Source organism: Mastigoproctus giganteus, chromosome 9, assembly GCF_048544385.1.
Source record: "Mastigoproctus giganteus isolate SK-2022 chromosome 9, ASM4854438v1, whole genome shotgun sequence".
NCBI lineage: Eukaryota > Metazoa > Arthropoda > Arachnida > Uropygi > Thelyphonidae > Mastigoproctus > Mastigoproctus giganteus.
In genome coordinates this window covers 161,706,655-161,731,179 of record NC_143583.1, presented here as the reverse complement: position 1 = coordinate 161,731,179, position 24,525 = coordinate 161,706,655, and the positions used below count along the sequence as shown (strand labels likewise).

Genomic DNA, 24,525 nt, shown 5'->3' with positions numbered 1-24,525 from the left:
AGAGACATAACACAAAAACTGGCAAGGCTCTTCACAAAGTGCATTAGAAAAGGGGTGATGCCTATGCAGTGGAATAATGCAATCATAGTTTTGCTGCATAAGAAAGGAGATAAATCAGAAATTGGAAATTATAGACCAATTAGCTTGTTATCCCAAATCTACAAGTTGTTCACAAGGGTCATTACTAACAGATTAGAAAGAATACTTGATGAGAATCAAACGAAAGAGCAAGCTGGCTCTAGGACAGGATTCTCAACTATGGATCACCTTCACGTAATATCACAGCTAATGGAGAAAGCAAATGAATATAAAACACCATTATGCCTGGCATTTGTGGATTATGAAAAGGCATTTGACTCCATACAGCATAAGGCAATGTTTCGGGCACTGGAAAGACAAGGCATAGATACTCCATATATTATGATTTTGAAGAAAATATATGAGAGTGCTACATCCTTTATTAGACTAGACAAAGACAGTAGCAAATTTAAAATCGAGAAAGGAGTTCGACAAGGAGACACAATATCTCCAAAGCTGTTTACTGCTGCCCTTGAGGAAGCTTTCAGAAGATTAGACTGGTCGCAGAAAGGAGTCAATGTGAACGGAGAGTACCTAAACCATTTACGATTTGCAGATGACATTGTGGTCATAAGCCACGATCCCAAAGAATTAGAGGAAAATCTTAATCAGTTATGCACAGTTAGTAAGGATTTTGGACTAAAGATGAATATGGCTAAAACAAAAGTAATGATGAACAAGTATGCCACGGAAAGGGAAATAATGATTGAAGGAGCAGTAATTGAAAAGGTGGAGTCATATACTTATCTGGGACAAGTTATTAGCTGTAATAATGATAAATGGCTGGAAATCAAGAGAAGAATAAATTTTGGATGGATAGCATTCAGGAAATATAGTCACATACTGAAGAGCAATATCCCAGTTTGTCTGAAATGTAAAATAATGAATCAATGTATACTCCCCACCATGAATTATGGAAGTGAAACTTGGGCACTCACCAAAAGAATGGAAGAGAAGCTGAGAACTACGCAGCGAAGAATGGAACAAATTATATTGGGAATCAGACTGTTAGATAAGAAGAGAAACACATGGATTAGGCAGCAAACTCAAGTAAAGGACATTCTTATCAAAACTAAAGAACTAAAATGGTCTTGGGCAGGACACATAGCTCGAAGACATGATGACAGATGGACTAAGAAAATAACAGAATGGTACCCAAGAGGAGCTAGAAGAAAACCTGAAAGACAAAGGCGGAGATGGATAGATGAAATTCATGAGTTTTTGAGTAGTAAATGGATGGCCAGTGCTCAAAACAGAAGGAACTGGAAAGTTGCTGGAGAGGCCTTCATCCTGCAGTGGATTGAAAATGGCTGATGATGATGATGATGAATACATTTTTTTTTGTAAATTTCGGGCCACAAAATTAAGGTTCGTCTTATACATGGGGAAATATGGTAGATCTTTTGTTTATGTTGCCAAAATATTTTCCAGAAATCAACGTGATAGAAATAATTTTAGCTTATATTTATTTGCAGCTCCAGATGGAAGCAGTTTGCCATTCAATCTCCATGCAGACCATACTAATCAGCATTTAAAAGTTGATTTTACACCTAATAAAACAGGTTAGTTTTATTTTACTTTGAAAATTTATACTAAATTACACTTATGAAATTAAAAATATAAATTAAATTAAATACAGACGTACCTCATCATTCTTTTTTATTCATTCATGAAAAACTATAAATAACAAAATAATTAATATTGCAATTACTTTTCCTATAAACTCAAGCTAATAAATATGACTTATGTTTCTGGTTGTCTGAGGTGTGTAAAATAACAGGTCTTCGTGTTTTGCATACATTTCTTATACAGTACATATCCCTGAGACCATACAATGATGTATACATATATTATCCTCATATTATTATTAGTTAATGTCTGCCAGTATCACTAAACATTCTGAATGTTTATCATGCCTAGTGTTTCCCATCTGCTGGTGAAGGTTTTCTTTCTCTTTTATTACCAGGTGTCTTGAATTCCTGAAAATTTTCATTTTGAAGCTGTTGAGATTTACGATTTTCACTTTCATTCACAGAAAATGAAAATTGAATTGAGTAAAAATAAGGTTTTAGTTGCATGTAAAGGAATTTTCCAATTTATCCCTATTATGCCTTGCCATCTTATCTTTTTACTTACATTGATAGCCACAGAATTGAGAAAAGATATTTAGGGTTCGAAAGTGAAATCTTTCTTGGTGATTCCCCCCCCCCCCCTCTCTCTCTCTCTCTCTCTCTCTCTCTCTCTCTGTCACAGAAATTTTTTTTTGGCTGGTGCAGAAAAAGCCTCAGGCTTCCTTGCACCATATGGCTAATAATAATAATAACTGGGTCATATTATAACTGTTAACAGTGAATAAACTAAATGATGAATACTTGAGTATTAACTGAATATAGGCCTATAAATCAAAATCTGTGTGTTAATATTTTATTTCAATTGATGAAAACAAAAATTTGGTAAACTGTTAGTATTTGTCATAGAGGAGTCTATACAGGAGATGCAGACAGAGGCAATTCATGAATGAGCCGTGATGTGAGAATGCATGTAGGGACACCATGGATTTTTAACTTTTAATGGGGACAATTGTACAAAATAATAGGAGCGAGTATGATTCTGTTAGGGCAGTGGTCGGCCACCTTGGTCTAATAAAAAAAAAAAAAAAAAAAAAAAAAAAAAGGGAAATCCAAAGAGCCACGCTTCAGCTCAAGCTGGGATAAGGAGAGTTGGGAAAGTTTTTTAAGAAATGGAATAGAGTGGGAAGGTGCTTTATTAAAAAAAATATATTTTGAAATATTATTTATTAATACTGAAAAAATGTAACAAACATCCAGTTTGGTACAAATTGATGGACTTTTTCTGCTGAACTTCTTGATTGAGTCTCTCAACTTCAGGTGATTATGCCATAATTTTCATCTTTAAACATGCTGAGAGACTCACGTTGTTCAGGTGGTTTCTTGATTTATTTTTAATATAGTTCATGTTCGAAAATATTTGCCTGCAAAGATTCATTGAACCAAAAACTGAGAGAAATCCAAATGCAAATATTTTCAAATTTATATGTGTGTCCGGTAAGCTACTCCACACTTCGACACAATGTAGTCTTGCTTTTTCAGCTCATCTATTGCCTTCCATTTGTGTCGAATTGCAAGGGCAGCCTTTTGCCTTTCCAAAAATCTAACCCCGGGGGCTCACATCTGGTGAGTATGGGCAGGGTCCTGAGCTGGATATCATCATTCTTCTCTTTCGTGGTGATTCCCTTCTACTCTTGACTCTCTCTCTCTCTCAGGGTAACTCGGGAACTTTTTTTTTTTCCTGGTGCAGCATAAGCCTCAGGCTTCCTTGCACCATATGGCTATTAATAATAAATAAATAATAATAAATAAATAAAACCTCAATTTCAGTTTTAAGGCCTTGTAGCCTAAAAGTTAAAGAGCTGCAGTTCCATGCTCAAAGAGCTGCTTGTGAGCTTAAGGTTGCTGACCCCTGCATTAGATTGTTGTCCACATGAGCTTTACTCTTTTTTGAGTAAAGGTCTGGTTTGACCTTTGTCTTCATTATTAATTGTATTACATTTAGAGAAATAAGGATGTACATCAGTTTTTTTATTCAAATTTGGAGGTCTCCGGTGACACTTAAAATAGTATTGGCTGTGTAGTGCAAGAACTCGCTAGGCTTTTGATTCCCCATCCAAAAAAACGTATATATATGTATATAGATATATTAATTGAAATAATAATAATAAATAAATAATAAAATAAACTGCCTATTTGAATCCCTCCTCCATGTGGTGTGGCGCCCACACCACATGGAGGAACGCTGCCCCTCTATGTTACCAGGCAGTACTAAGTGGTCGATGACTCTCATCAGCCGGTGAAATACCACCACTTTGCTTATTGGAGGCTTGAAGTGGTGGAACCCATGTTTAGTCTCTAGAGCTAAGTTCCGGTCAGCCCTTCCCTATCTCTTCCATCATGCAGTATGATTGATGACTTTTGAGGTTATGATGAACATCGTGGTGAGATCCAATATTCCTTACATTTCGAGGGTACAGCTCTAAAACGGTGTTCACAGGCCGGCCACTAGTTAGTACACAAGACCAAACCTATTGGTAACTCTCTAGGAGGCTTCTGGATCAACTAGTGTATAATCTTGCTACCTCTACTCTGCCAGATAGTGACTGGAGGGAGTCCGAGTAGTGTGTATGCGGGGAGCATTGTCGAGGCCACGTTATGTCAAGGATCTGGATATATTCTTACCACATGTACGCCATATCCAAAAATTTCATTACTTCATACAGCATGTCCCACCCACTTTTTCTTACTATTGAATACACCATGAATTGTCAAAATAATAGAGCAAGATTATCTGCGAAAAGATCTAAACCTCCCAAGGACTTCCTAATTCATTTCACAAATATACGTGGTCTCAATTCTAATCTCAACAATGTCCATTTCCACTTGCAGTCTTCCAAAACCCATGTACTTTTTCTGACTGAATCTCAGTTATCAGTTGATTCAACTACTGCTCATCTCAGATGTCCAAATTATTTGCTGTATGATTCCTTTCGACTCAAAGTTGGTACTTGTGCATATGTCCATTCTGATATTCCCTGTCAGAGACTTGGCAATTTGGAATCTCCTCTCTTTGATCTTCTCTGGCTTAAAATCTCTCTACCTCATCGTGTCAAATTCGTCTGTTGTCTCTACCGTTCTCCCAACTCCACTAATCACTTGGAGCTCTTTGACTTCCTCTATTTGCAACTTGACTTTCTCCAGTCCAAGTTTCCTAACAGTGAGGTAATTTTCCTTGGTGATTTTAATGTTCACAACTGCAGCTGGCTTCCGTTTTCTAGTCACACCGACCCAGCTGGTTGAGATGCTGAGGCTTTTGCAATTACTAATGACCTAGCACAGATTGTTCATTTACCTACAAGAATACCGGACAATCCTAATCATACAGCCAATACGCTTGATCTTTTTCTCACAAACAACCCTTCTAAGTACATGGTTGAAGTGAGAGGTCCTCTAGGCACTTCAGATCACAATGGCCGACCGGGCTAGCTGAGTGGGTAAAGTACCTGCCTGGCAACCCAAAGGTCGCGGGTTCGATTCCCGCCTCGGGCTTGGATCAAAGTACTGCAAAAAAAAAAAAAAAAAAACCTTGGGAGGTGCAATATGGCCACAGAAGCCGATGCGCCAACAACTACCAAATCAAAATCAATCAGATCACAACTTGGTGACTGTCTCTTCTCCAATGGAACCTTTATCTCATGGCTATTCCCAACCTCCTGTTGTTTGGCATTACAAGAATGCAAAATGGGATGACCTGCGAGACTTCTTTTCTTCTTTTCCTTGGTCGGATTACTGTTTCAAAACTTCTGATGTCAACGTTTGCTCAGATCGTGTCAGTGAAATTATTCTTGCAGGAATGGAATGCTTTATCCCACACTCCACTTTAAAATCTCGTCCTTTATCTAAAACTTGGTTTTCCAATAAATGTGCTAAGGCTGTCCAAGAGAAGAATGTTGCATATTGTAATTGGCTTGTTTCTAATTCTTCAGTTTCATTTTCTGCTTACACCAAAGCTCGCAACAATTGTAAAGCAGTTGTTAATCAGTTCAAACTAGAGTTTGAACAGGCTAAGAGTAAAAAACTTGCTTCTTGCCCTAATGGTAGCCGATCATTCTAGTCTCTTGCCAAAGCTATCGGCCACAACTTTTGCCCATCTCTGCTCCCACCTCTGTCCAAACCAGATGGTTCTGTTGTCACTTCAGCCAGGGATAAAGCTGACCTGCTAGCATCCCATTTTTCTTCCAGCTTGTGTATTAATGATCTTGGTAAAACACCTCCCACCATTCCCAAAACGCTCCATTCAATGCCTCCTGTGCTCTTCTGTCAAAAGGATATCAGAAGGATTTTGATGAATCTTGATGCTAAGAAAGCTCCAGGTCCTGATGGTATTTCTCCACTTGTTCTCAAAACCTGTGCTCCTGAACTTGCTCCTATTCTTTGCCGCCTTTTTTTACTTTCTTATTCCAAAGGTGTTTTTCCTTCTGCTTGGAAATTTGCTCATATCCAGCCAGTTCCTAAAAAGGGTGACCAATCCCTCCCATCCAATTATCGTCCCATTGCAATTACTTCTACCCTTTCTAAAGTAAGGGAGAAATTAATTAACCACCAACTCTTAAATTACCGAAAAACCTTCCGTCTGATCAACGATCGCCAGTGTGGATTCCGTCAGTGTCGAGCCACTGGTGAATTTCTTGCTTATGTTACCCATTTATGGATTAATTCAATGGAAAGGTTTGGTGAAACACAAGTTGTTGCTCTTGACATCTCAAAGGCTTTTGATCGTGTTTGGCATAAAGGTCTTCTAAACAAGCTTCCATCTTATGGCTTGCCAACTGTTTTTAGTAATTGGTTATCCAGTTTTCTCTCTGACCGCTCACTGAGGGTGATGGAAGATGGCTCCCTGTCTTCTAACTTCTCCACTAATGCTGGTGTCCCCCAAGGTTCATTTCTTTCCCCCACTCTTTTCCTCTTGTATATCAATGACCTTCTTCCATTGACTGGAAATCCTATCCATAATTTTGCCGATGATAGCACATTGCATTCAACTTTCCATTTTGAGAAACCTTGTCCTGCTCAATCAGCTTCAACTTCTCGAAAATCTGCTACCAATTCCTTAAATGCCGATCTTCAGCTAGTTCTCCAGCGGGGCAAAGACAACTTAGTTGATTTCAACCCTTCTAAAACTCAGTCTTGTCTTATATCTTGCAAAAAGGATTCTTCTGCTCCTATGCTTATCTTTAGTGACACTCCGATTTCTAGGCAAAATGATATCTCTTTTCGGGATTACCCTGACTTCTAATCTCTCTTGGCACAAGCACATTACAAATATTGCTTCTTCTGCATGTAAAAAACTTGGTTTTCCTCTTTCGCTCTCAGCGTTACTTTTCTTCCAAACAGCTGCTCACTCTGTATAAATTGCAAAAAAAATCAGAAGAATTGTAAAAAAATATAATAACATCTTAATCACTCAGGATCTTCAACAAAGACCCAATAAATGTCCCCCTTTTATCCAAGAAGGGTTGTTATAACAAGAAGGATTAGAATCTAGTTCTCAAAAAAACTGAAAAGGAATTGTTCCATATTACAAGCAAAAAGACAAAACACTTCTTTCTCCTTGTATAGGTTAAAATCTGTCTTTATTTCTTAAAGCATATAACTGAACACATTGGTACATTCAGGCATTTTATGTTACATTTGTGTATTTCATTACTGACTGCAAAGGTGGCAGATTCTGTTAGTTGCCTTCTTATGCTGATTCCATCAGGATATGTATTAGGAAATTGATAATTATACTTTTAAAACCATTTTTTAAATTAATTAGTAAATCATTACATAAATATTTATTATATTTTTTAGTTGCAATTAATTTTTAGCAAAGACTGCTTGTTCTGGGGTCTATAAAATATTATTATAGAGTTAAGACGTAGCCTTAATTTGTACATAGCATTGAGCATACCAAGTTTGCTTGTTTTACTCAATGTTATGTAAAAAAAAGAATTGATCAAATCATTGAACCTCTGCCTTTCTTTTATTCTGAACCTCTGCCTTTCTTTTATTCTGAACTTCTGCCTTTCTTTTATAATAAGATTTTTAGTTAACAATTTTTTATGTTTCAGTTTCAAAATTACCTGTTTGTTCTCCTGCTTTCATTATTGAATTATTTATATGAATTGATATACAAATTAATTAAAAAAATGTTTTTAAAGTATAATTCAGTACACAACATGCAGGTCAGACATAGCTTGTTAATGTTTTTATTGCAACCTGTTGCAATTATTTTTTTTTATTTTCTAATTTTATTGAATTAATTTTTTCCTTTTAAAATTAAAGATCAGTATGCAAAACTTGAAATAGTAAAACCTTTGAATGCTGAGAGAGCAACTAGGTATTTTATATTGTAAAATAATGCTCACCATGGCTGATACAGTATGTCAATTTTGTATATTGTGTCATTGACATATCTATTGTAGCATGTGATTTGCAGGATGAAAGGTTATAAAAATGTTTGCTCGATTTTGGATGAATATAACTTTGATAAGGGACTGCTGAAACCAAAACCTTATTGGTAATCTAAAAAATTGGTCTGTGTATGCATAATTCAAATAGATTACACCTAGGAATTAGTTTTCACTTTAAGTTATTTTTTTTGGGAAACTCCCAAATATGAACTTTAATACATATTGCTGTGTATGAGTTATAGGTTGAGAAGTCAGAAGATAATTTTTGACATTAGACTTCAATGTCTATAGATTGAAAATTTTGGAAATAGAAATACATATAAAAGAAGGTCATTCCAGGAATCAGAAGTAGAAGGAATCAAAAAGGAAGAGGAAAAGTTGGTGTTGTGATTTTGGAGTTGGAAAGTGAATGGATGTTGACTGAGTGAAGCGAGTTATAACGCTTCAGCCAAAAAAAAAAAAAAAAAAAGTTCGTACTTCAAATTGCACCTATTACTTCCCTCCAATAATTTGTCTAGTTCTTCCTTCTGCATATCTGTTCTGCAACCAATCATAGTATCCAATCAGATTGGTCAACAAACCCATGCTGTGTTTGTACTATAACTGTAATCTTATCTAGATTGTCCTACAGGGCTTCTTTAACCAGTCTCTCCATTAATTTCCATGGAACAGAAGATAAACTAACAGGTCTGTAATTACTCATGTCATTTTTGATCCCCTTTGTCAATTGTGGACACATTTGCACATCTCCAGTTCATGGGTCCAGTCCAAGGAAGCTCTCATAATTATGGCTAAAGGTTTTCTTACTTCCCTTTGCTGCCTTGTTTAATTTAACTGGATAGATCTCATCCACCCGAGTTATGCTTTCCTTAAATTTCACTTCAACAGTTTCTACTCCACTCTCCTCTCAGTTATTACTATATTGTTTAACTCCCTGCCAGAGTTTGAAAAACTTCTGGAATTCTTCTCCTTGAATATCTCCTCGTGTGAATGTGGATGCAAAATATTCATGCAGTTTGTTAGCTACCTGAACAGGATCATAAACAGTTGACCCATCAGTATCCAGTGGACCAATCTGATTCATTCCCATCCTTCTAGAGTTTACATAAGTAAATAACTCTTTGCTGTTTTTCTTTGTGTCTTTTGCCAAGGATTTCTAGTAATCTGCCTTTGCCTGTTTAACTTCCCTTGTGACTTTATTACAGACCTGCTTATATCTACCATAGGCGTCTGTATCACCTGATTGTTTATGTGCATCCCATGCATTTTTCTTCTCTCTCTCACAAGTCTCATTAGTTCATCTGACATCCATTTAGGCCTAAATCTTGAACAATATTTCTTAGTTGGTATGGAAAGCCTAGTAGCTTCCAAAATTAGTTCCGTGAATGCTTCCCACTTAGAATTTGCTGTTGGTGACATCATCAGTTGGTCCCACTGTACCAAATTTAAAAGCTGCCTGAGACCACTGTAGTCACCTCTACAAAAGCAAAAACCCTCCCCTTTACCCTTGATGGTAGTTGCATCTTTGGGTACTGCACTGTGGTCACTGCCTCCTAGCGGTTCCTTTATCTGCAGATTCTTAATTCATGAGGAATCGCTGCTGATAATCAGATCATGAATATTACTCCCTCTTGAACATACTGCTGCAGAAAACAATCATCCAATAAATCAACAAAAGTGTTGTTAGTGCAAGTGACCAACGACAAGTTCCATTCAATATTTGGATAGTTAAAATCCTCCATTATAAGACACTTTGATTTCCTGACCAACTCTCTTTCTCTGTACAGTCAATCCTCGTATAGCACGATAGTTGTGTTCCTAGAAACCCTTGTGCAATATAAACAACAGGCCCTATGTAAAAAATAGGGTTAGGTGCCGACCACCCAAGATTGAACACACATTGGTAACCAAAACATTACCATACACAATAAATAATCGTAATAAAATACTTACTTATTTTATAACGATTTTTTTATTTTACTGATGCCTCTCAGAGCCTTAAACACCTCAATCAAATCTATTCTAAGGTGTCTAGTTTCCAAACCCTGCAACCCACATATTCAAAGTCTTTCTTCATAAGGATGCCCTTTTGCCGATCTCACCAAGCGAGTTACCCGTCTTTGCTCCCTTTCAAGAAGCTCGATGTCTTTCTTTAGGTGCGGTCTCCATACTTGAACACAGTATTCCAAATGTGTTCTAACAAAAGCCTTATATAATGGGATTATCACATCCCATCTCTACTTGCAGAAGTTCAATAGATCATCGATAGGACACCATGGGCCTTCTTTGCACCTGTCTATAATTCTCAGAGAATTTCATGTCTGACCGTATCGTAACACCCAAGTCCCTTTCCTCCAGTACTGGGTTTATTTGAACTCCACCAAGTGAATAAGTTATTTTGGGATTACTGTTTCCCAGGTGTAATACCTTACACTTTGTTGGATTACAGCTATGATTTAATTTTGTGTTTCTTAACTAACAGTCCTTTCCCCCCCCCCTATCCTGTCTATACTTTCTGTACACATTGTAGTCCCCAAATTCCAATTCTGCATTCTTTATATCTGCATCACACCATGCCTGTGATATCCCAGTAATATCTGCCTTTGTTGTTTTGACCAGCACTACAAATTCATCAAATTTATTAACTAAACTCCTTGCATTGGTGCACCTGTTCTTACTCATAGTTACCCCAGTGCAGCCCGTAGATTTACTTATTCCCCAATGATTCCCAGTAGTCCTTGAAAAACCAAGCACCCTGATTTCCAGACTGCTGCTCATTCCAAAAGAAGCAGTGCATGAATTATACTGCTTTGATTAAGCAACGCTAGAGAAGCAGTGGAGAAGACTAATGTTACTTATTCTCGGGGGATACTACCACCCTTATTCAAAGCAGTGGCACCTTGGCTACTCGTGAAGGTATTCTTAATATGAGATATAATTAAATGATGCATTCATACTACCTGCATAGTAGAAATTATGTCCATGCACTAACCATGCATAAACCAACTCTTTCATACTCTTAGACATTTAGACATTTATATTAAACTATGCACACCACAATCATCTCTCGTATGGTGAACTTATACTTCATACCTTTTTGTCACTATTGCAACAACAGAGTACCTGCACATACATCATTACATGGTGTGGATAGTTAGATGGTGGATGGTGGAAGTTTAGCCTTGTAGCGACTTACATTAATACATTCTGCTCCAATTCGTACAATAGTCTTCCATGCGCAACAGTGTCAAAAGCTTTTCTGAAATCCAAATATATGATATCAAAATTATATTTTGCATCCAGTTCCTTTGTAACTGTATGGTTCTACACTTAAGGTGGTAGAAAATGAAAAAGACCTGGGAGTAATTGTGCAGTCAGATATGAAGTTTTCTGAGCAATGCAGACAGGCTGCCAGGGCAGGTCATGGGGTTTTGTCAATGATATATAGGAATTTTGCTAGCAGGGAAAAGGAGGTGATTGACCCTCTGTATACGGCAATGGTCAGGCCACGCCTTGAGTACTGCTTACAGGTCTGGAGGCCTCATTTTAGGAAGGATGTAGATTTGCTTGAGTGTATACAAAAGATGTTAAGAAATCCTTGGCAAAAGATGCGAAGAAAAACAGCAAGGATTTCTTTACTTATATAAACTCTAAAAGGAAGGGGATGAATCTGATTGGTCTAATTGACATCGATGGTTCGACTGTTGATGATCCTGCTCAGATAGCAAACAAATTGAATGAGTATTTTACATCTACATTCACACTTGAGGAATTATTAAGTTTTGAAAATGGCAGAAGGTTATCAAATTGTAGCAGGTTACTTAATGATTTTGTAATAACCTAGAGCAAAGGGGAGGAGAAATTGTTGAAGTTAAACATAAGAAAAGCACCTGGGGTGGATGGGATCTATCCAGTTATATTAAAGGAGGCGGCAAAGCAACTAAGCAAACCCTTAGCCAAAATTATGAGAGCATCATTGGACTCAGGGGAGGTCCCCACAGACTGGAGATGTGCAAATGTATCCACAAATCACCAAGGGGCATCGAATGGTGACACGAGTAATTACAGATCAGTTTGTTTAACTTCTGTTACGGATAAAATAATGGAGTCACTGGTTAAAGATGCATTGCAGGATCATCTAGACAAGACTACAGCAATAATTCAGACACAGCATGGGTTTGTTAAGGGAAAGTCTTGTTTCACAAATTTGATAGGATATTATGATGTGGTTACAAAGGAACTGGATGCAAAAAATAATTTTTATATCATATATTTGGATTTCAGGAAAACTTTTGACACTGTTGCGCATGGAAGACTATTGTACAAATTGGAGCACAATGGTATTAAGAGTAAGTTGCTACAATGAATAAAAGGATGGTTAAGTTTTTTTTTTTTTGCAGAAGACAGAGGGTGGTGGTAATCAATGAGTGCTGCTCTTCGTGGACTAATGTTATTAGTGGAGTCCCACAGGGTTCGGTGTTGGGTCCACTGTTGTTTTGTATATTTATGAATGATATTGATGAAGGTATATTAGGCTTAATGTCGAAGTTTTCAGATGATACAAAGGTTGGCAGGGTTGTTAATGACAGCAATGTCAGTGTGCTCCTGCAACAGGAGCTAGATAATTTGGGCAGATGGGCTAAGAAGTGGCAACTGAAGTTTAACCTTGACAAATGCAAAGTACTGCATATGGGTAGAAGTAACCCCAGAGAAATGTACCAACTTTACGGTACTACACTTAAGGTGGTAGAAAATGAAAAACACCTGGGAGTAATTGTGCAGTCAGATATAAAGTTTTTTGAGTAATGCATACAGACTGGCAGGGCAGGTCATGTGGTTTTGTCAATGATATATAGGAATTTTGCTAGCAGGGAAAAGGAGGTGATAGTCCCTCTGTATAAGGCAATGGTCAGGCCATGCCTTGAGTACTGCGTACAGGTCTGGAGGCCTCATTTTATGAAGGATGAAGATTTGCTTGAGCGTGTACAGAGAAGGGCAACAAGATTGATGAGGGGAATGAAGGGATCCTCTTACCAAGAGAGGCTTAAGTTCTGCAAATTGCAGTGGCTGGAGACTAGGCACCTGCGTGGTGTTCTGATTGAAGTGTATAAGGCCTTGAATGGGTTTAGCATGCTGAATTCTGATGGGATGCTTCCACTTGTTCAGATTACGAACCTAAGGAGGCATAAATTCAAATTAAGAAAGGACAGATGTAGAATAGATGTGCGAAAATTTACCTTTAGCCAGCGGGTGGTTAATTGATGGGCGAAATTTCCATCTGTCGTTGTGGAAGTTGATAGGTTGAATAAATTTAAGGAGGGAATGGTGTGATATTTTTTTTTTTTTTGGCTGATGCTGCATAAGCTCATATACTTGCTTTCTTGCATCGCATGTCACCACTACTACCACCCTGATCAGTAAGCCAACAAGCTTCGAAAAGGTGCCATCTGGGTGGTGGTATCAGCCAAGAATAAGTAACATTAGTCTTCTCCACTGGTGAAGGGTTACTTATTCAAAGGAGTTCAATACCTCAGCCACTTATTGTGAGATATAACTAAATGATGTATCATACTACCTGGGTAGTAGAAATGATGTACATGCTAACCATGCATAAACCAACTCTTTCATACTCTTAGACATTTAGTCAAGAAATATTTTTAGATTTCTCATTTCTCTGGCAGTTTTTTCACTGACAATAACTAGCTTCTGTGGGACCAGCACATTCTGCCCTGAAGATTGGCACTGTGTTGTCTGATGCACATGAGTGAGTTCTGGTGTCGAGTTTGGTAACTGCGAGTTTGATCACCCCCCATTTCAATTCCTTCAAGGGCATATACCTATACCTCAAACTCTCATAGATGCCCATCAGAATGCTGAGTTGGCACCTAATTTATTCACAGTCTGCACCAAGGATATACAAAGGCATCCTCGTGGAGAATCGCCCTTTCAGTTCTCCCCTGACCACAGCACTTCCGTTTGTGGTTGTTGGTTTGCTGCTCTCGTCTGGGGCATGATTTCCATTCAAATACAATTTCATTTTCAATGAAAATTAATAAGATTAATAAATTTAATGATTTAATTAAACTAAGATGACAGATTTCTAATACGGTTCTACGTATTACGCTATTTAGTTTTACATTATACCTTACACCAAGTTCGAGATATACACTGTGCTGCCACTTTATTAGGTACACCTATCTAGTAACGTATTGAGCCTCCTTTAACCTTCAAAACAGCCTGAATTTATCTAGGCATTGATTGAACAAGATGCTGACAACGTTGTGCAGGAATGGAGTACCATGCAGACATGAGTGTGTCATGCATTTCGTTGCGATTTGACGGAGGTGTAGCCCTACAGCGAACAGCCCTTTCCAGCTCATCCCAAAAGGGTTCAATAGGATTGAGATTCGAACATTGAGCGAGCTACTGCAGCAAAGAAAAGTCATTGTCATGTTCCTGGAACCATTCCATAGTGATTCGGGCTTTGTGCACCGGCGCATTATTCTGCTGGAAGTAACCATCTGATTGAGGATAAACTCTCAACATGATGGATGTACTTGGTCAGCAACGATGTTTAGGTACGATATGGCCTTCAGACGTGAATCTATGGGTATCAATGGACCAACGTGTGCCAAGAAAGCATTCCCCACACCATAACACTGCCCCCACCACCTTGCAAAGTAGTCGTCAGACACAATGGGTCTATGAATTCATGTTGTTTTCGCCAAATTCTGAGCCTTCTATCAACATGATGCACCAGGAACTTCGACTGGTCAGACCAAGCAACTGTTTTCCAATCCTCGATAGTCCAGTGGTGGTGTTACTCTGCCCACAGGAGGCATGCTCTCTTGTTCTTCAAATTATAACAAAGGTACGCAATGTGGCCGTCGGCTGTTGTACCCCATTCGCCACAAAGTGCGACAAGTGGTCCATTGCGATATTTTGTTCTGCACACCACGGTTGTATTCTGACGTGACGTTGTGGCCTGTCTGTTTGCTTGCACAATTCTAGCCATCCTCCTCTGACCTCTCTCATCGACAAGCAATTTTCTTTCACAGGAGTGCTGTGGAGAGGATGTTTTCTGTTCATTGCACCATTCTCGATACACTCTTGAAACTGGTGTGTGAAAAGTTCCGGAGAACTGCCGTTTCAGAGATGCTTTGTCCAGCGCGTCTTGCACCTACCTACTACCATGTCACGTTTGAAGTCCATTAGATCACTCCCTTTCGCCATTCTTGCTTCGGTTTGTACGCTTAACTGATACTAGAAAGGTTCTGCTGCATTTATATCCACAACTGTAGTCATGTGACTTGCAACATTGTGGGACAAACCATTTGTGTGTGTGTAGTGGCGGCAAGTTTTGAATGGTACAAGATTCTAGCGATACTAAATGGTAATCTACAAAATCTCTATCTAAATTAAAAATAAACTAAGAGTGTGACTACGACTATACAGTTACTTCTAGAAAATAAATTAATATGACAATTAAGTCAATAAAATAACAAAAAATTATCATTATCAAAAACTTGGTGTTTGCTGGAGCTGCAAACTCTTTTCCAACACGTGGATCTTTCTTTGATATGCTTTATAAATACAAATTAGTTGATACTCATGTAATTAAATATCTAGTTCTGCACTGTTTATTTGAATCTTCAGTGAGAATTCAAATTTGACTTGTCAGTGAGAAACAGTATAGAACTGTAACCTATTCACAAAATTTGCAAGTAAGTTATAAACAGATAAATTATGAAACAGCAAATATTAAAGATCTGATTACATTATTGTTACTATTATTTATTTTACTTAAAATAATTATTGAAATTTAAGGGAGAAAAACACAGTGCCAACTGTTATAACCAGCCATGTAGTATCAAGGAAACTGGCAATGGATAAACTCGAACCTGCTCAAGAGTACATAAACCCCACCCAATCTGCACAATTTATTTTAATTAAAAAATAGCACAGCTGGTCTTTCATATTTAGAATCTAGTCCTTATGTTTGGCTTGCTTACCAAATACAATTAAAGCAGGCTATCTAAATTGTAAATTAAGAACATACACTGTCCTGCAACATGTTTTTTGACACCTCATCCCTAGGAAATAATAAAGTTTTCTGGTAAAAGTGCAATGGTATGGGACTGTTTTATATGGTTTGATCTATTTTGACATTCTGAATAAGTCTGTGTTACCTGCATTGTGAAAATTCCTCGGAGATGGATTCATATCAGCATGACAAACTTCTATCAAAAGCATGCTGGCGATTTGATATGAATAACAGAGTGAACCTTGAATTTCCAGCCCAAATCTGAACCCAATTGTAAACATCTTTGGGACCTATTTAACAACAGTTCATTTAACAAGTTCAGGTCAGAACAAGAGCTCATAATTCAAGCAGAGAACTATTTGTAACATTAATTAGAAGAGTGAACATTGCTTCAGTTTCTGGGTAATTAACAAGAAGAAATAATGAAAATAATAGAAATATTGAAAAACAGAACTGATTATTTCATGCAAAGTGGCAAATTAACAGTCCCCCCCCCCCACTGCTACAAAGTACTGTCTGCTGTTGTGGATGTGGGATGGACAAGTGATTTGGGAGTTTATTTTTTTATTTATTTTATTTAATTTTTGGCTGATGCTTCATAAGCTTGCTTCCTTGCATCATCATCATCATACAAAGTACAAGAACTACAACCCAGAGCAGCTGTAGTGACAATGGACGAGGTCAAGACATTCAGAATAGAAGAGGAGGGGAAGAAGGCCCTGGCAGAATTTGAGGGCATGGACCTGAAAAACACCCACAACATACCGAAGGAGACACCAACAGAATCTTGTGGTAAATTGCAGACAACCTCAATGACCATATTATCTCAACAACAAAGTAACGCTAGACACCTAGTGCACAGCCATTTACTGTGCTGCTGTAGTAGCTATCAGGATGAATGGAAGAAAAACCAGACATCAACAGAAAACAAAAATGAACCACGAGCCCTGGAGAAAGAAGGCTACAGCAGTAGATAAAGTCAACTGATCCAGCACCAATGGGAGAAACAGAAGTGAGAAGCTGATAAGAATAGTGAAAACCATCCTCAAAGAAAGACGTCCACAGCATACACGAGACCAATAATTAGAGGATCAAAGAATACTGTGACACCCTCAAACAGACACTCATGGCAGTCATCAAGAGGCTTCGCAGTTACAGAATGAGTTGTCCAAGGGAAAACAGGCATCAGGATATTTGATGAAAACCAGAGAGCATTCTACAGGAAAATTGGACAAGAGGAGAAGGAAAGCAACAGACCCCCCCTCCCACGCAGAAAGCACTTGAATAATTCTGGAGCAGCGAGTTAGCCTTAACAGCCGTGTGCACTGGATAGATCTGGAATGGAAGAAAACCAAGGCTGTACTAGCGAAGACAGAATGAGAGATTTGGGAGGAAGAAGTGCAGGCTGGTCTCTCAACAATGTCTAAGTTCCTGACCATTTGCATAACTAAGAAATCAATCCATTTGGAGAGCCAGACCATCTGGCTGAGCTGCATAAGGGATGTAAGCAGATGAGCAAAGGATGCAAGAAGCAATTGACCATTTAAGCTGCAGTTTCAAGAACACTGCAACATGTACATGACCTACATTGACTACTTCAAGGCTTTCGACTCTGTGCCACATAGCTGGCTGATGGAGACATTAAAGTTCTATGAAATCAACCTAACAGTGATGCACTTCTTAGAAGCAACCCAGAAGCACACAAACAGAAGATAGCAATTAAGAACTTGTGTAGTTACTTCCAGGAAAACACAAAATCAATTTACCAAGCCATGAGAAAGATAGACAAAATGGTACACAAACTCAACCTTAACAAGGAGACCTCACTCATACTGACAGAAGAAACAAAGACAGAAAGGTGGGAAAAGAAGGCACTCCACAGCAGACACTACAGTGATCACCATCAAGACTACATAGATAAGATGGCATCCAATGCTTGGCTCACGAATGGGAATCTCTTCCCTGAGATGAAAGAATTCTTGCTCGCTGTTGAAAACCAGGTAATCAAACCAGGGCCTACAGGAAATATATTGCCAAGAACCCAGAGTGACAGATGACACATGTGAGCAATGTCACCTGTCCCCAGAAACAATCCAGTACATCACTTTGGGATACAGGGTTATCACAGACACAACTGAGTCACCATGATAATACATCAGAAGCTAGTGCAAAAATATCATTTAATCAAAGAAAGTGTACCATATTACAAGTATGAACCTCAGGCTGTAGTAAGGCCCCTTTCTCAAAAACTATACTGCGATTGTGCCATAATAATGGACAAGATGATCCCGCAGAACAGACCAGACATAACCCTCATTGAAAGAAGGAAAGGTCTATGAATATGCTCTGCTATAGGGAATTAATGTCAAAATAACATATTAATATTTTAAAGCATTTATGTACAAAGTTTTAATTATATATAAAAAAAATTTCATTCCACAAAAAGATTCAATTAACGTAGCCTGCTGCTATTAAAATTCATTGGGGAGACATACAGATATGCAGCAGACTATGTTGAAATGATTAGAGTATGAGAAAAAAGTAGGAGAAATACACTTTTTTTTTAAGAAAGATACAACAGACACATTCTGTATATATGTTCCATATTACTATGTAAACACCAGATTACTATGTAACCCCAGGGGCTCACATATAGTGAGTATGGGCTTGGCACACCTAGGTCTATTCTTTTCTTTCTTGGATATTCCCTTCTCTCTCTCTCTCTCTCTCTCTCTCTCTCTCTCTCTCTCTCTCTCTCTCTCTCACACACACACACACACAGGGTAACTCGGAAATTTTTTTTTTTTGACTTTTGCCAAAAGCCTCAGTCTTCCTTGCACTACATAGCTAATACTAATAATAATGTCATTATTAAGCATTATTCGTTCTGTTAGATTACCATATTAATTAGAAATGGATTATTTATTACATTTCTTGGAAGCTATTAGGCTTTACATACCAACTAAGAAATATTGTTCAAGGTTTAGGCCTAAATGGATGTCAGATAAACTAATGAGACATATGGCAGAGAAGAAAAATGCATGGGATACATATAAATTAATGGGTGACATGGAAGCCTATGATAGATATAAGCTGGTCTGTAACCAAGTCACAAAGGAGATTATGAGAAATCATTGGCAAAGAATGCAAAGCAAAACACAAAACAGTTCTTTACTTATGTAAATTCTAGAAGGAAAGGGATGAATCAGATTGGTCCACTGGATATTGATGTTTCAACAGTTGAGGATCCTGCTCAGGTGGCTAATAAACTAAACGAGTATTTTGCATCTTCATTCACACATGAGGAGTTATTCCGGAAGGGGAATGCCAGAGATGAAGTAAACTCTGGCAGTGAGCTAGATGATTTTGTAATAACTGAGAGGAAAGTGGAGGAGAAATTGTTTAGGATAAACATAAAAAATACACCTGGGGTGGATGGGATCTATCCAGTTATATTAAAGGAGGCAGCAAAGGAAGAAACTAAGCGAACCCTTAGCCCTAATTATGAGAGCTTCTTTGGACTCAGGGGAGTTATCCGTAGACTGGAGATGTTCAGATGTGACCCCAATTCACAAAGGAGGATCAAAGACTGACACAAGTAATTATAGACCTGTGAGTTTAACTTCTGTTCCAGGAAAATTAATGGAGGCACTGGTTAAAGAAGCACTGCAGGATCATCTAGACAAGACTTCAGTTATAGCTCGGACACAGCATGGTTTTTTTAAGGGAAAGTCTTGCCTGACCAATTTGATTGGATACTATGATGTGGTCACAAAGTAACTGGATGCAGGAAATAACTTTGATATCATATATTTGGATCTTAGAAAGGCTTTTGATACTGTTGCACATGGAAGACTGCTGAACAAATTGGAGCAGTGTGGCATTGGAGGCTGTTTGTTTGTCGTTGTTTGTTATTTGGCTTTTTAGGAGCATTAGCAACTAAGGCCATATTGCTCCAAGGATATGCGTTGGTCAATTCCTGACCTTTCCGCATCCTCCGTATTTGGTGGTCACGGGCTTGAACCCCGGTCTAATCAATAAGCGTGTGCTACGCACTGCTGCTCTTGGCTAAGGAGGCACCGGTATTGGAGGCAAATTGCTGCTATGGATAAAGGGATGGTTGAGTGGGAGAAGACAGAGAGTGGTAATCAATGGACACTGCTCATCGTGGACTAATGGTATTAGTGGAGTCCCTCAGGGTTCAGTGTTGGGTCCATTGTTGTTTTTTGTATTTATAAATGATACTGGTGATGGTATATCAAGCTTAATGTCCAAGTTTGCAGACGATACAAAGGTTGGCAGGGTTGTTAAGGACACTACTGATGCTATGCTGTGCTGCTGCAACAGGATCTGGAAAGGTTGAGCAGATGGACTTGAGAGGTGGCAAATGAAGTTTAACATTGACAAATGTAAAGTAGTACATATGGGAAACAGTAACCCCCCAGAGCAATGTATCAACTCTATGGTACTACACTGACAGTGGTGGAGAATGAAAAGGACCTGGGAGTAATTGTGCAGGCAGATATGAAGTTCTCTGAGCAGTGCAGATGGGCTACAAGAGGAGCTCATGGTGTCTTGTCAATGATATACAGGAATTTTTCTAGCAGGGATAAGGAGTTATTTATTCCCTTGTATAAGGCAATGGTCAGGTCACACCTTGAGTACTGTATACAGTTCTGGAGGCCTCATTTCAAGAAGGATGTAGAGCTGTTAGAACGAGTACAGAGAAGGGTAACAAGATTAGTGAATGGAACAAAGGGTGGTCCTATGAAGAAAGGCTTAAGTTTTGCAAATTACAGTGTGTGGAAACTAGGCACCGGCAAGGTGATCTGATAGAGGTGTATAAAGCCTTGAATGGTTTGAGCCTGCTCAGTGCCAATAGGATTCTTCCTCTTGCTCAGAATAATCACCTGAGAAGACATAAATTCAAATTGAGGAAAGACGGATGTAGGATAGATGTGCGGAAATTTGGCTTTAGCCAGCGGGTAGTTGGTTGGTGGAACAGACTTCCATCCCTTGTTGTGGAAATTGATAGCCTAAATAAATTTAAGGCTCAGCTGGACAGGTATTTTGAACGAACGGAGGGGTGAAATTGGAGTGGTTTTTTTTTTTTTTTTTTGCCTGATGCTGCTTAAGCTTGCTTTCTTGCATCATATGCCTCTAGTAATGCTAATTTTTAGATGGTGTTATTTATACTGAGAATCGTGTTCCTTATGCTATTTTATCAAAACCAGAATGTTATGGGAATATTGGAGTATGATCGCTATATGCAAGGCTGATTTCTACTATTTTAATGCTAATCGAGTAAACAAAGCGTATGTAGTGTCAAAAAAAAAGTTTGAGAAACAAAGGTTTCGCAGCAAAGGTTGAGAAATTGCAATTGAAATTGTGTCATAAACTGTGTAAAGTTACTTGGAAATACAATTAAGAGATGGCTGTACTTTTCTGGAAGATTTCATTCTTACAGAAATAGACACATTATTTGAAACATATTTGAAATGACCTTGAAAAATGTATAATACTCTGCGTATATATATATATATATATATATATATATATATATATGTATATGACCATACTCCTTTGGGTCCACACATGAATAATGTATATATACATTCATATGTATGGAAATGGTAAAGATGAAGGGCTGTCCACTATGAGTTTTAAAGATTAAGCTTACCTGTAATGTATACTTAATTTCTAATTTTAATAACACATTAATATAACACTGATTGGTTAAAAATGAATTGTAGAAAAATATAGAGGTCTCTGTTGCCGAGTAGCCAGGAGTCAGTGTACAGTAGCACACACTCTTTGAGTAGACCGAGTTGAAGCCCCTCACTGCTAAATACAGTCGATCTGGCAACAAGCACTGGACCATCTTGGCAGATTAAATTTCAATTCTCTCAGCATGAATTGTTGAGGAAGCTTCCATCCTGCAGTTTATTGATAATTGCTGCAGTTTGTCTTTTAGTTTTTTTTTTTTTTTTTTTTTAATAATGGATTTTTTTTTCATGTTTTTATCACTATAACATTGATAATGAGTTATCCCCCCCCCTTTTTTTTTTTTTTTTCTGTAAGAATAATTATAGCAGATAATTTAATTTTTTTGAATTGTTAGCAAAAGAAATTATCAATAAGGAAATTGCTCTGTGTACTGAACTTACGCTCTAGCTCCAGATAGCTGAAGTAAGCACATTGTTAACTCTTCTATTGCACTTAACTTGTTGCAACAAGATTACATTTTATTGCTATCTGAAATCCTCCACCTTAAAATATTGATTTAAATATGAGGAAAGTTATAGTTTAAACTTTACAATACTATAGGAAAAGTAGTACATGTATATTTTTTGTGTATATTTTATATGATTTTCAACTTTGTTATATAATTTCTGAATGACATGATATAACATGAGAATTGTTAGCAAAATGTGTTTGATACTATGTTATAAATACATAAAATTTAATACATTTGCATTTGAAGCATAAAAATGAACCTATCATTTTTAGCATGCTTGATATTATGAGTTTTGGTTCATATAAAGGGTGAATCACTTGCTCAATCACCGGCATATCAAAGAATCAAGAGATGCTGTCCATTGCTAACTCTGATGCAAACTGTGGATTTAAGGTGATGGACTGTCTGGAAGTCACAATCACTCAGCCTAACGAGGTAACTAAAATTGTGGTCAGCATAAAATTCATCCTTAACAATACAGGCAACTGGTATACTAAAATAGGTAGAAATTTCTTGAGAATCGTCAAACATAATTTTATTTTCACAATAGAAAATGAATAATATTTTGTATCTGTTTATTTATGACCTTATTTGTTTTAAGAATGAAATTTGGTAAAACATAACTCATCTGGCCAGTTTGTACTTGTGTGTGTTTTTGTAGCATTTTAATAGTACTAGCTGATATATTTAGAACAGTGACAAAAAAAAAAAAAAAAACACGCCATCCATCTAGTTGAACTTCTGATGTCCAAAATGACTCGACTTATTGTTCCAGATAAAATAAAATTTTATGTAAGTGTTCTCTTTAATGCCATTAATGATTATTAATACAATAAAATTATTCTAATATTTTTGATTACATAATTTATAAAATATCCATTCAAAAATAATGAAGGAAGGGAAAATTAAAATAGATACATTGTAAAAATTTATTTGTGTGTACTAGAGCTTATTAATAAGAGTATTTATGAGAGTTAATTGGTGTAAGGGAGCAAACTTTCCTGCATATTCTATAAAAACAAAAAAATAAAATAAATAAATAAAATGAAAATCCAGTCCCCATTGCCAAGAGTTTTTTTTTACTGGTTAATCTCCTTTCCTTTTACTGGTTAATCTCCTTCAGGACTTAAAATGACTAATTGCCAAGTTTTATCGTTTGCTCTTTCTAAGTTGTTCTTGACATTGACTATTGCCCCTCGCCAATCTGGCTGCCCTTCTTTGGACTTTAGAAAGTCCTTGTCTTTATTAATATGGCTCCAAACCTGAGTACAATATATTCCAAATGTGGTCTGAACATAACGTCTTATAGAGGAACAGTGTCATCTTTCTCTCTAGTTCCAAAGGTCCTACAAATAATAGACAGGATGCCATTCACTTTCCTAGTTTTTTGTTTACACAATCAATGTGTTTGTTAAATTTAATATCTGATTGTATCATAATCCCTTAGTATTTTTCATTCTGAATTACCTTTACCCCACCCATACATCCCTGCTCCCAACAGCAGTTTATAAACAACTTGATTTCTGAGACCATTGCTGGGCATAGAATTAGACCACTGGTCTGTTGAGCAACCAGTTCAATTTTACTCTGGAGTTTTTCTTTCAGATTGGTCTTGTCTAACAGTACACTAAGTTTCAATTTAAGGTCATCATATGCCTGTATCTAGCACACAAATGCATCTCCATTGGCTACAGAGAGTTCTACATTCATGTGGCAACAAGTACAAATAAAATGGGTGTGCAAATCACCAGCAATGGAAGCAGTAGGGCACACTGCAGGATTTTTAGTTCCTAAATAGTTTTAAATTACATTATGATAATTTTTTCAAAGGTATGTACAGTACTTTTTTTGGCTGTTTTTTTCAAACTTTTATTGGTGGATTACTGTAGATTTTGCACAAGATCTGGGGTAATCAGTGAGTAATTTTAGAGTTATTGTGTTAAACACAGGATTACCAGACCTTATAATTCAGCAGTAGCACTGTTCTTCTGATTTGAAGTTTGGTTAAAAGATCAATTAAATGCTATATATATATATATATTTTTTTTTTTTTTCTTCTTTGTCTTTGTTCTTTGTAATCAATGCCAAAAGTGATTTTTTTTTTTTTATGAACTGTAAGCTGCATTTTACTATATAATT

The 24,525-nt window shown here is 37.3% G+C and overlaps 1 protein-coding gene across 2 annotated transcripts in view; it reads left to right on the top strand.

Moving 5' to 3' along the window:
* jbug (filamin-type immunoglobulin domains fbug) overlaps positions 1-24,525 on the top strand; it is a 1,114,928-nt gene that overhangs the window by 507,777 nt on the left and 582,626 nt on the right. For both annotated transcript variants that reach the window (XM_090381438.1, XM_090381439.1), the window contains exon 24: positions 1,554-1,640. In XM_090381438.1, coding sequence (XP_090237564.1) covers positions 1,554-1,640 — 87 coding nt within the window. The remainder of the gene's footprint in view (positions 1-1,553; positions 1,641-24,525) is intronic.